General features: G+C 35.5%; 1 protein-coding gene across 2 annotated transcripts in view; it reads right to left on the reverse strand.

Annotated features, from left to right (window-relative positions):
• The window catches only part of CPEB2 (cytoplasmic polyadenylation element binding protein 2), a 50,498-nt gene that overhangs the window by 12,443 nt on the left and 23,835 nt on the right, over window positions 1-14,220 (reverse strand). The window contains exons 4-7 of one of the 2 annotated variants that reach the window (XM_086463981.1): window positions 13,861-13,911; window positions 6,924-6,947; window positions 3,008-3,178; window positions 1,276-1,365 (exon numbers count right to left, since the gene is read on the reverse strand). In XM_086463981.1, coding sequence (XP_086320107.1) covers window positions 1,276-1,365; window positions 3,008-3,178; window positions 6,924-6,947; window positions 13,861-13,911 — 336 coding nt within the window. The remainder of the gene's footprint in view (window positions 1-1,275; window positions 1,366-3,007; window positions 3,179-6,923; window positions 6,948-13,860; window positions 13,912-14,220) is intronic. The other variant, XM_086463982.1, reaches the window with a different exon arrangement.

Here is a 14,220-nt window from a genome sequence, read left to right on the forward strand (position 1 = left end):
CAGAACTGGATAATTCTGAGATGTATTTGGAAAGTAATACTATGTCACATATCTAATGAGACTGAACGAACAAAAATATATACACTGAAATGACTTCACGCAGAGTAACAGATTAGAAATTGGAGGTTAAAAGTAAAAACCAAAAATAACTCCTTGGGCTAATATAGTATATATTTCTAATTTTGCTAATTACTGATCAATCTCAAAGCTTTCTTAGTATTTAGCCTATCTTTAGCAGTTTCAGACATCTTATTAAATATATGTATACATGGTTCTGGCCTGCACTCACGAGTAATACTTAAGACAGACAAATTTTTAAGAAATCCTTCTACAAAATAATCATGGTCCATATCGCACTGGAAAAAACAGATACAAGCACAGCAATATTCAGCAGTTAATAGTAAGCTGTATTTCCAGAGCATCTACAAAAAGAAACCTACACTGTATTTTAAATGTGTGTCTGAGATAAAAAACCTGTCTTCTCCCCAGCATATATGGTCAGACAAAAAAACCAAAGAATCAGTTTACAAAGGCACTATACCTGCCTTTTGTCACTTCCAGGGAAGGAATGAATTGCTGCATTCTCTAAAAAATGAGTAATTCCTCCATTGCTTTCACATCTGGATCAGACTTCTGCATTTATTTTATATGTACCAATACATGATTGTAGATGTATAGAGATATGCCGCATAATTTACTTAACGTACAGAATGCTTTTTCCAACAGTTTGTGATACTAGAAAATCTACGCCAACAGCAACACAACCAATAGTTAAAAATCAGTATTTAGTCATTTATTCAAAAAGATAATTATGCTTCAATAGGAAGTTCACATCCTAAACCTAAAATAAACATAACATTGATTAACTCAATCAGATACCCAAATGCATACTTCCTGCCTGTAACTTCCTATGAAAATTTTTATCTAAGATTTAGTCTTAAAAATTTGACCAAATTTCAGTTTTGGAAACCGGATAGAAAGGCAAATACAGAATTTAGAGTTAATGACACATATAACTATCTAATGCTGATGTGATATATGGGAAATCAGAATATGGAAGATCCTTCAGGAGTCCAGCACCAAATCAGACAATACTAAAACAACACTCTCAGGTTTTAGACTTGGTATGTAAAAGCACCGTCTGAAGCTCCATTGAAACTGTAGAATGAACTGTTCAGAGGGGCTGTAAATTATATCCATTGGAAAAAGATGAGACAGCTTCCCAGAATAAGATTTGCACTTAGTGACAGGTCAAAACCCTTCCAACTCTCTTACCTTTTGGTGGAAAATAGGACTTGCTTTCTGCTTTGTGTGGCCAGTCTACTACCAAAGGCCCAAATCGTCTGAAGCTAGCGGTAATTTCATCTAAAACCAGGAATAATAGTTGCAATTGAAATAAATTACATGACTCAATGAAAAAGTACAATCAAGCACAGATCTTTGTTTCCAGCAAAGGTTAACGTTTCATGGGAAAAAAATGGAACAACATTTCCAGCTTTCATGAACAAAAAAACAGACACATCTTCCAAATCATTAATATTTATGAAATGTATTTCTAGTGCTTTTAAGCTTAAGTTTGTTTTTTATTGCTTAATTACAGTAGCATTTCAGAAGCATATGGGCAACTAAATGCAGTGGGTGAAAACTGGTGTGGTACCTCCTTAAACTCAAAATCTGGTTTGAATGCAATCGAAACAATTTACTGTTTAGTGATGTACAGTTCAGAGCTTTGCAGGTAGATACTCATATAAGTACCACCACAATTGGCACGCTAGCAATTTCCAGCAGACACCATGCACAGATCAGGCACAGAAACTTAAAATTGCCCATTTAGGGGTGCTTCTAACATAACCATAAATACTCCTGTTGCAAAATCTACTATGCTCCCTGCACAACTTCGTGATGTCTTTCTATCCCAGCCACTCCTCCCTGTCATGGACTATAAGAACCTTGGCCAGGAGGAAAGAAAAAAAAATTAAATCGCCCTAAACTCTACAAGAGCAATAACTCAGCAAACACAAATATGCTCCATTCCTTTCAGTCACATCCTACCATTAGCATGTAAAGAGGCATAAAAGAAAAGAAAATATATTTCCATGTGTCTTTGTTTAGCAGTTGTATTAAAGGCAACAGTGCACATTTGAATTAGAAGCTAAAGAGCACCCAAAAAAGCCGAAGTATATTAAAATAAATCCCTCAGTATATTTCAGAAGAGCATCACAATGAAGATGAAACCAAAATACAATCTTTCCATGTCTGAAAGTTAATTAACCACAGTCAGCTTATTTGGTTTGCAAGTCACTCTAGGATAACAGTGAACCTTTAAAGGGACTTCTGTTTACATTACAAAGCTGGCATGTAATTTACATTTATCCGCACAGGAGAAACTTAAACAGCACGATTACTTCAAATCATGTACTGTTGTACAAAGCAATTCCAACTGCATCACATAACAATCTGAACTTCTGTGGTACTTTCTATGTTCACTGCATCACAGAGTGCTTTTGCCACTTGACCTTCCTCTGCCTTAGTTTCTCTGTTTATGAACAGGAATAATATTAACCTTTCTAAACCACTTCTGAGATCGTCAGGTAATAGCAAAATGGAATTTGAAATTCAATTATGAGTAGAAGTTTTCTATGAATAGAGAATAAAGAAGGCACAGGTAGAGGACACTATGAAGGGCTAAGATTTATTTGAAAGGAATATGCAAGGCAAGCAGGAAACGCAAGTTCCAGGCATCACATGCAACTCTACAATCTGCAAGTGCAGCATCAGAGGCAACTGAATCATCTCAAAACCAAAAGAGATGGATGACATCAAATTATATTAAGCTCAACATATCCATCAACTCCCATTAAAAAAACCCAACACATATATAGTTGTAGACTTTTACAACACAACATTATTTTGCTCGGTGGCTTCTTTCTTCTACTTCATTTAGGTTTTTCAAAATCTTTTTCTCTCTCCCTCCAAACTGAGTTTGCTTTGTTTTCAGACAGCTCACCTTCATCAATATCTGGTGGAAGTCCTCCAACAAACACCTTCCGAGAAAAACGCTCAATTCGTTCTCCATTCTGATGAGCTGAGTAGCAGGTAGGTGAATTCAAGACTCCAACTTGATCACTATGACCATCGTCCAGCAAACCATCATCTATTGGGAAGAGGGAAGAACGGCCTTAAAAAGAAAAGATAATTACATACATTAAAATAATTTTGTGGCAGTACATGGTTATATAATTGTAGGGAATGGGGGAATAGCTGTCTGGAAAGCAAAACCGAAAATATCAAGATATTAGAAAAGTACGTATTAGTTTAAAGAAAAATTAAGAAAATGAATAATGTATTAAAATTCAAAAAGGAAATCCACGACTGCAAGCTGACATCACTGTAAGCATAATACTGCATACATTATATTGTAGTTACTCTGCTGCATCCAGTAGAAAACTAGTAATTTGTTTTTAAATAAAGGGTCTTATTTATGAAGAGATCATATTAAGGACTGCTTAAATGAGTTTCATTAGTCTACCTCTGGTTTAACTTCAAGTTAAAATTATAGCTTCCATGACCTAAATGACTACTGCATGTCTAAATCTTACACTTTAATTAAACAGAGTGAAACAGAAAAAACGTGTACACAGTAAGAAGTTTCAAACAGGTATGCCTTTTCTTCTCTTTTAGAGGTATCTGATGCTGATAACATTAACAACAGATTTAGTTTCTAAGAAAGCAGAAGATAATTTTAATAAATGTGCAAAATGTAACACTTGAAAAATGAGTCACAGTACTGATTTATGCTTCTCGCTCTCAAATTTACCACAGTTTTGGAGGGAAGCCTTGTGGTGGTTCCTAACATGTAGCAATCTGCAGTAAGATTATAGTCACCCTGAAAAGCAAGTGTAAAATCTAAGAAGTTCACAGGACGGCTTTGCAAATGCAAACTGATCAAAACAGATGTATAGATGGTAGGGGGGAGTGAAAACATAGTAATTCTGCCCCGCTTATTCCCCCTCTTCTTCACATTTACAAATTTTAGAGGACTCCAAAATGAAAAGACTTGGAAGGGCCAGAATACGCATCTTGGCATATTCAAACTTTCCCTTCTTTACATTAGCAACATAAAGTTTAATGACAGTTCCAAATTCAGAAGTCAAGTCTTTTAGCCACAAAAAGCCCCAAAAGAAACACTTTTGAGAAGCAAAATAAATACCCCACATCACCATTTCTTCTGAAGTGCAATTTTTCCTGTTTCTCTGTCAGTCATTTTAAAAATAATTAATTAATTCAACTGCTCTCCAAAAACAAGCAAGCAAGCAAAACCAAAAAAAATAACCTAAGCACACTTTTGGGAAACAAGTTAATTTTCCATCTCAAAGAGGCAACTTCTTCCAGATTTCCCCACTGCAAATCCATATGCAGGAGAATAGCTCCCTCGCAGCTGAGTCTGCAGTAGCTTAGCTGGGAGCCATATTGCAGCCTGTAACTTTTATCCCCTCTCAGGGGAATACTACCAGAAAGCCCTGCAGACACTGTGCTGATCAGCTAGGAGTGAAAGCAGTATGAAAGTCATTCATTTCCAGAAGACAACCTGAGAATCAAGTTCTTAAAGACAAGGCTGGAGAACAGACAGCAAGCATCATGACCAATGACCCATGTTGTGGTAATGCCTCATGACCCTGATTTGGTATCTAAATCCATAATAAAAATATAGTACATCAAAAATATCAAATGAAAACACAAGACGTGAGAAAACAACCAAACATAATAAAATGTAACAATGATCACAAAATAAAAGCAGGACCACAGGACTGTACTAAGTAACAGAGACTGCAACTACATCATCTTTATGGTGGCATTTCACACTTATGTCGTAAGCAGGCATCCGATGGGGCACAGCCAATGCAGAAAGCTGTTGCAGGCTTCTCCTCTCCACTAAGAATGGTGATACACATGTTTGAGAATGTGACTAGTGGGGAGCAAGTGATGGCCTCCTTGCTTGCTATCATAAGGATGCATTCAACAGCTAGGTACACAGCTCAATAGAGCGCCTTTAATAGGGGAAGCATGTAGCTGGCGCTCAATGGGGCAGAAAAGCGAGGAAACAGAAAGTTAACACAGTTGGAAGAAGCAGCCACGTAGATTCTTCTTGTAAATCATACGTTTAGACATAAGAGAGGCAAGACCATGCTATGAAGACTGTAGCAGTAGCGAAATGTGGATATAAGTTTCAGTTATGAAGATTAATAAGAATGATCAGGTCTTACGGATGTATACAAAGCAGTGGTAAGATTTGGTTAAACAACCAAGAAAGGAGGATATAACAACAGATTTCTGAATTACTGATGTTAATGATGGAGAAAATGGAGCTGTTACCATAGTGACAGTGAAAGGAAAGTGGCTAAATGAAGAAGTAACACTCAAATTGGAAGAACTCACACGAAACTGCAAAAGTGGAAATTTAAAGAATCTTCACTAATACGTAAGAGTTATTCTTCACATCTTAAATCTGAAATGACTGTAATTTAGCTGGCATATCTTTATAAAAAGCACACAGATTTGCTCTTTACTTCTGCAAGTCTCTATACTGCAGGAAAAAAGAAACTTAAGTAACTTGCTAATTTTAATAAACTTGTTGGTATTAGAATATTGCCACATTTAAGTGTGGGGGATTATTTTTTTTTTCCATTTTTTTGTCCTTTTTTTTTAAAAAAGGCCCCAAGACACAATTTCTACTTAAGGAAGATGTCTCCTCAGACCATGAAAACTGTTTTTATGTTTCTCTAAAAGTACTTGTTAGACAATTACAATATATAGAAATATATAAGGGGAAAAATAATCAAAGAATAATCCTCAGAGCAATTTATTTTTTACCCACCAATGTTAAAATCTAAGAACAGCAAGAATCTAAGGCTCTCTTGCCAGTAACAAATTCAACCATCCGAACACGTTCTGAAGTGATACTGGAGAGATAAAGGTAAAGGTGGCTAATGGTTTGCCAAAAGCACTGTAGCTCCTCAGACAACTAAGATGCCATAGAGGACAATGGATTAACACAGAGTAACATGCTCTATGTGAGTCCTAATATTTCCCCCTCCTCTTCACTTCTAAATGTCTCTCAGATGAAAAGAGCACAAAGGTAATTTGCTAGGCTTTCACATTTCCCCCGATGACTGAAAAGGCAAGTCCTTTTAAGCACTTGTTTATTTTTGTTTTATGACAGTGAAAAGAATTAAGCAGAATGTGACAGGAATTGTCAAAACACGATTGTACTGTTACATACGTTGACTGTAATCTCTACATTAGGGCTACCAAGCACTCACTCACAAACCAACACAGAGAGACACACATGAACTTATGTCTACGTTGTGAATACTGGAAGCTATCTTGATGTTTTTCTGCACAATTTACACGGTCTTTCTAACAACCGCAGGTCACATCCTCATATAGGTGAAACAGCATAGCTTTTCCAAGGTCAGTGAGCACATATTGGCTTATACTACAAAAATCTGTTTACTAAGGGTTGTCTACTAGATTTCTTGCTAAGTTTATGAAAGGCTTTTAGATTTTACTCTGTACACTACCACTTCTACAGAAGCAAAAGAAGATGAGTTAGAAGAACAACTAGCAAACTGTATACTTTTAAAGGGGCAATGACTGCAAGCAGTAGCCATTATCATGAACTATGTTACGGTTAGAACTAGTGCTTTAACTGATTAAAGGATTTGTAGTTCAAACTCTAAAGAGAGATCAATGATCATAACAATCCAGACAGCACCCCTTCTTCCCTCACACCCTCCATCTTCCCCAAACTAAGACAACATGCAGATAAGCATTTATAATCAACAATCTGAATTAATTAATCGTAATGATCAGTAACAGCTCAATCAGAATTAATTGCACTGTAACAAACAGAAGTGAATTACCTCGTCTTCGCCCATAACTCCTCGCTGCATGCAAACAAAGGACAAATTGTAAAATGTCAAATAACTGTATCATGCCCACACACGAAAATATTTAAGATACAAAGAACTATGTGGGTAAGCGATAAGTAAAAATCTGCATCGGTACTTGCTACTGATAATTGTAGACAAGAATGCGTTACGCTGAAGTCTCACTTAAATACCATACTACTTTACTATTAAATTGACGTTAGCACCAGCTGTAAAGAACAAACTTTAAAATATTTCAACGTGTCTTTATACTTGATCTTAACTTCATCTTAATTATGGATGCATAAATTATAGTTTGCAGTTCATCCTCATAAATGTGATTCATATCTTACACAAGTGTCTAAATAACATAGGTTCTGAAATTGTAAAATAGGAAAATATTACTTTAAAAAGCATGTAGTATGCGATAAATTAATCACAGAAACATCCTGATCCATGGAACAGTTTGTACAGTCCTTTGCAGTGACAATACAAATGCTATAAACCATGACCTTCCTTTTTCATGAAAAGACCTAGCAGAAAATTAACCGCAAGGTTTTGTTTGAAACAAAAGACTCCTTGTGGTAGCAAACAAAATCAGGGCACAAGTCACAAGAAATAGCATTGTATCAAAAACACTGCACAAAGGCAAAGCAGTAAGTTCTGACAGACTGCAAGTAAATCCAAGATTTTCATAACTTTTGAGTTTTGCAAGATTCTTGAAGAGATCATACTTATAGCTACAGTTCAGAAGACCATGCTGATTACTACTCTGCCTGAAGGTTAGGAAACTAAAAATAGAGAGATTACTAATATAAAAACTATTAAGCTATGCGTAATTTCTTAGTTACGTTTCCACAAAGTATTTTCTATTCCTGTTTCACAGACTTTGTATGTGAGAAAGATTAATCATTACAGCATTGTAATTAAAATATCCAAACAGAAAATATTACTGTAAACCATAATGTTATAGCGACATTTATGAACAAAGATTGCCCTGTCTCTTTTGATTTAACTAGGACTCCATCCATACACCTCTCCTAAAAAGCAACTATGGTTCTGGGACACTGAAATTCGTGCAGCCTCATATGCTCAGTGCCTTGTAAATGTCATTCACTGTTCTGTTCTCATATTATTAAAAACTTATATCCCAGTACCTCTCATTTGCATCGGGTTTTAAAAAAAAAAAGCAAGTATTACACTTTTTTTCCTTTGTTATCCTGATCCCTTCCTACTAGGAATTCAGTGGATTGCTTATTGAATTCAGAAAACCTCTCTCCTTGTTTTTTCTCCCTTTTTTTTTTTTTTAACACCACAGTCATCATATACCTATCCAGCTTGCACTGAACTCACTTTCAATTTTATTTTCTTTCATCTGAAAGAATTACTATTGATGACAACAGTCTTCCGCTTGAAGTTTTTCAGATGCTCCAACTTTCTACTAGTAAGCCAAAGCAGAAAAGCCCACTTTCCAAGAGAGACCTGGGTATCTAAGCAAGTGGAAACACCTAAATTCATATTTCCCATATCAAAATAGAATCCACAAAACATAACGTATTCTCCTATGTGAGATTAGTTCTCTCATTAGCTGCTGCTGCACAGGCCGGCTAACGCCGAATTTCAGGCTTGTCTTCCTCTGAAGTCAGGCACCTAAAAGACATGCAGTTCTATCAGTTTTGCAGCGTGTACGACTCTTTCCTGACTCTGGGCCAAAGTGACTCCTACATAGCATTAACAGTAGCGTCACTAAGCCCTCACCTAACCCCCATATGCCTTTTTTTCTTCCACAAATAAAACCTAGAGTAACCAGGGAAAATTCAAGCGTATCACAGCAATGACGGCCGTGCCATGTTCCCTCTCAAAGAATAATACATGAATGCATATTAATAAGCATCTTTTGGCACAAGTCTCAGTAATTTTCCTTCTCTTCTGCCATTTCTGCGCCTTTCTGCTCACCAAACCAGCTCAGCTATTTTCTCATATTCCCATAGTTAAGCTGATATGCATAAAAATATTTTGCTACAGAACATCTGAACAGTTTTCCTCTGTAAACAACAGTAATTTTAAGGAGAAACATGAAAGGGTTATTAAAATGCTAAAAAATACTCCCAATGCAATTCAACGTAAACCGGTAGTTGCTGAAGTATTTTATATATATGGAAATTACTGTAATGTACCAAAGTTGTCTTCTTCAGTGAAACAATGAAATCAGAGAAAAATAGGAAAATAATTTACTTCATGTTGTCATGTTATTTACTGTACTTGTATGGCAACCCCCCTTCCCTGATATTTATCTGTCTTGTCCCTTTAGATTGCAAACTGGTTTGTGCAGGGATTTTCTGCCACTTTGTGTCTAGAAAAATGTGATCCCATTCTTAGACAACGTGTGGGCACTACTGCAGTAAATGTGAACATTAACATAAAAACGTATGGTTTTGCAAGACTTGTTATTTTTCCCTATTTTTATCCAGACTTTAATACCACAGTGGTTATATTATAGGTAAGTTGTTTTAGTAGTAGTAAGTACAAAGTCTTACAGTTACTAAAAATATGCTAAAGCAAACATATCCTGTCTTCATAAAACTTCAGTATTTTAATCTCTCCACGTTACGTATATACATATATGCACACATACACACTTTCTTTCAAAGGCCAGATACTACTTGTGAAAACAGTTCCACTGAATCAAACTTTTAGCACATTGTAAGCAATGAGATTATTCTTTCTGAAGATATTAGACTGAATCAGAAATATTTCTATATTTATTAAAATAACATGCACATAATATTTTACACCTTTTAGAGCACATATGATTACAGACCATGTGCTCTGTATAAATATACACATATATATTTAATTATAGATTCAGCTATACATATAGTTTTTAACACATGTATGTATTTAATACATGTATGTATTTAATATATACACCTACATAATTAGTGCATATCTTTAGATAAGTAATTGCAGGGGAGGCGGCCCTTTGGGAAAGGCCAGACACACGATCACAGATCATTGACTTACACCAACAAAACCAGGAGAGATTAAAACAACTTCTTTCCCTTCTAAACTTGTTTAAAAAGTAATTCATACAGAAATATTTTTTCTCTCTTTTAGTCTATAAAGGTAGATATCTTAATTAGCCAAAAACTCTGAAAGATTTCAAATGAGTGAGGAAGTACAAGAGATGCACTTTTATTCCAGAAAACATAAAATTGGGCAACGCATGCAAGTATAACGATACCAAATAAAAATGACGTCAAATAACGTTGGAACCTTCCAACATTAAGAGTGCTGTATATACAACAAAGATATTCTCTTTAGTTAAAACCTTCTGTTTCTATACCTCTAAGTTGCATACTAGTAAGGTTTAAACCTGTCAAAAAAATTAATACTCCCCTTTCTGCAACTTAAATCAACTCAGAGATAGAAATATGAGACAGAAGTAAATACACTTTTTCGTGCGTGTTTATCTAACATCAAGGCAACATAACTTCGTACATTATGTGAGCAATGCTATCACACAGATAGTAAATGTATCACTTCTATTTTATTCAGACATATATTTCCAATATATACCTGGGATCAAACATGCATATATTTAAATAACTCAACTGAACAACTGAGCTGAATTCAAAATATTATGTTGTGTAACAGGAAAAACTACTAGGCAAGCTTCCTGTATTTAAAGATAACTATGAAATTTATGATAGAAAGTTAACATAAAATACTATTTTTCACTAACATCCTTGATTTAATGATCAAATGGTGACAGTGAAGTAAGGAAGTCTTTCAGCAATACTTACTTGTCATTTAAGAAATCCATAAACAACTATGGCAAAAACTTCCCAAGACTGCAGACTAAAGGAGGTAGGTACCTAATTCCCACTTTATTCTATTGGATTTGGATGCCTAAATTCTATTAAGATTTCTTTAGAAATCACATCTTTACAGATTTTAAGGCTGAAAGAGGTCATTATGACCATTCCCGTTTGGCATGCCTAACAGACTACAGAAACTCATTTAGCAATTCCTGTCTAGGAACCTTAGTAACTTCTATTTGAAGTAAACCACCTTTTTTTAGAAGCACAACAAGCTATAGTATCTTTAAGATGGAAAATCCACTACTCCCTTGCTAAACTAATCAAATGGTGACTTATGTTTCAATAGTCATTAAAAAAATTCAATGTGTTAAAACTTATAAAGGGGGGGTAATAGGAAAAAACACCCTACACCCCAACAAATTTGACTCTTGCACTAGTACTTGCTACGGAAAGGTTCTCTAAGTCGACAATTAAAGATGTACTCAGGTAAACCCATTCCAAAGTAGCTCTTTTTGACTTTTGAGAGATAATAGTCATTAAAAATGCATTGCTTTTTTACAGCTTGAGCTGAAACAGATATATATTATCAGCTATGTAATTTATTGAAACAGATAAATCAGCTTTCCTTTGGTTCATTTCATTAATTTAAATAATGAAAACTGTAAATATTAATATTAAGTACAGTTCAGTAAGTACACTTTAAGTGAACTAGAAAAGATCTATCATTTAAGAAGAAGAAAACAGCTAAAAATAAGTTTTATCTAGAAGTGCTTAGTCTTAAAAGGGTTGAGGAATTCTAGCTTGGCTCATGTCGGAACCTTACTGGGAGCTAAAGACACCAGTCCACCAAAATCAAGCAAAGTAAAATCCAGTGACGGTCATGATCTAGTGTTAAGCATTAGCACACACGCAGACAGGCCCAGAATCCCTAAAAATGTTGGTGTTTTCTTTCATGAAGGTCTGGTGTTCCTACTCCTTCTTGTAGGAACTACAACACTTACTAATAAAGTAAGGGACAAATGCGAGTCTGTAGATTACCAACTCTCCTCTTCCCTATTCCTCCCTCCAAGGCACCAGTTACAGGAATACAGTGAAATGTTTGCTTGAATCCACCTGAGCAGAGAAGGAAACTGAAGCCTACAAATTCATCAGCAAGTGTTCAAGCTGTAACTCTCATTAATGCACATTTGGAGGAACTCTCTCAATTCCTGCTAAAAAAGAAAGGTTGCGCAGAGCCTGAGCAGCTGGAGCTTTCCAAAAGCTGTTCCCCAGTGCTTCTGTTCTGGAGCTGTAAGGAGCTGCAGCTCAGACACTCCAACTCAAGGTGGCTCTGAGCGGTGCATGTGATTGCACTGGACTGCACTGATGGGTACATCAGACTCTCCAGCTACGTGGTAAAGAGCTTAGGTGTCTAAACCTAGGCTCTGAATTAAATTCCAAAGGGCACACCTAAAAATTAGGTGTTGCAGCATCTGTCCTCTAGACACTCAAATTGTTATTTTTAGCTCACCTATTGAAGGATGGAAACAACAGTGCAGCTTTTAAAGAGGATGGCAGTCACATTCAGTGCTAATTTCTAAACTACAACAAAAACCCCACCAGCATTAACAAAGAAGATATTATTCAGTACATACCCTAGCTCTGTGGTAAGCTTTTCAGGATAGACTGGTACCATTGATGCATTTTTCCAATGCCCATGGTAATAGCAAAAACCTTTTTTCCCAGATATTCCCTAAAGTAAAAATCCTTTTGCGTGCTCTTTTAGCATGCAGACTATAAAAAGAGAAGGTCACCATTCTAAGTATTAAAAAAATTAGTTAAAATTATATTAATTTCTTACACTGATTGCATTGAAACATATTACAGTTGCTCATAATATTGCTTACTTTTTAATACCTTCCCACCTAACACTTCCTTATAAATCAGCAGATAATGAGAATTGCACATACACCACCTGAACAAACCAGCTTGCAGGACAGGATATGTACAGGAATCAGGATTATGGTCTGTGTGGGCTAAACACCAATTTTATTTCAATAGCTAAGTAGCTATTTTCGCTTTTCAAGATACTCCATTATCTAAAAGAACTATTCAATACCAAAGGATCTAATTCTTCAAATGTCCATTGTGCAATATTTTCCTTTACTGGGTATAAAGCTAAACCTGAATTTCCTTACATTTTTAAACATTTACTCAGTGTTACACAAGGGAAATTGGGCATTTTTTACATTTTATATCCATTTGCACAAGTGTAAATCACTGTGCAGAAAGGCAAGACAATTAAGAGCTCCACAGAACCACAAACCTGAAATAACTATTCTGACTGTATTTTTTAATAATTAGGTCTTTACCGGTAATGTTTAGACCAAACACGTCAATGATGAAAGTGTACTTCCCTTGTGTACAACAGCTTCCACATTTTCTAATCTAGAGAAGCCGTGGCATTATAGCTCTAATTTTTCCCAATGTAGAAAACAGTTGTGTGCAAAACCCCTGATTTATTATTGACTTAGATGGATTACCAAGCTCTGCTTCCTTCTTTAGCCTTGAACAAAGGCTAAAGTTCATGCCTTCACTGAGTAGCAGATGTTCATGAAGTTTGACCTACTGGGAGAGGAACGTGAACATGAACGCTAACTTCAGCGAATTTCACAGTTAGAAACACATTTGATAAAGCCAGTTCCAAAGACTCCAACAAAAATAAAACGTTATTTCACATAAGTGTAATAGAAAGTATCTAGTTCATCCATTATTTACACAAGACAGAAAATCATGCCTTTCTGGCCTTCTTATTTTTCTAATTCCTATTTCTGTATAATAGATTTCTAGCAGATCTTTGGAGAACATACCACCAGTTTGCTTGAGAACAAAAAAGAACAGTGCTTCATTACAAGCATTTCAGATTTCAAATAAGCCAGATATAATGAAAGGCTGTTGCAAGATTAGCCCTTGCCATTCAACTCTGAAAAATGGCAACAGTCCCACCAGTGTTGAAGACTAGAGGCAAGTAATTCAATAACAGAATGTAACAGTATAATTTTATACCAACATGTCAGATTTAAGCTAAGCTAGAGATAATTAGAAACTGTTATAAGATTAGCACTTACCATTTAACATCAGAAGATTGTCAGTCCCTGGATGCGGATAACTCAAGCGACCTTAAAAGAAAACAAAAACCAAAGAACAAAACAAAACAAATGCAAAGGTTTTAGTTATTATACTAGAAAAAAAATAATGAAAAATCACTGCTTAGAATTTAAATATAAACTATATTTCCAGTTTGCCTAAGGGAAATAAAGAGCTAATATTTAACTCCAAGCACATTAACCAACAATACCCTTGACCCAAGTTAAAGCTGACAAGAACAGACTTCTTAACCTTAATTCTCTGGTCATAAGATCTGCAATGTGCTTTGGGATCAGCTCCAATAGGATAAAGCCACTTTTTGTTTCATGACACCCAGAAAT

The sequence above is a fragment of the Leptosomus discolor genome, chromosome 4, assembly GCF_034619465.1.
Source record: "Leptosomus discolor isolate bLepDis1 chromosome 4, bLepDis1.hap2, whole genome shotgun sequence".
NCBI classification, from domain to species: Eukaryota; Metazoa; Chordata; class Aves; order Leptosomiformes; family Leptosomidae; genus Leptosomus; species Leptosomus discolor.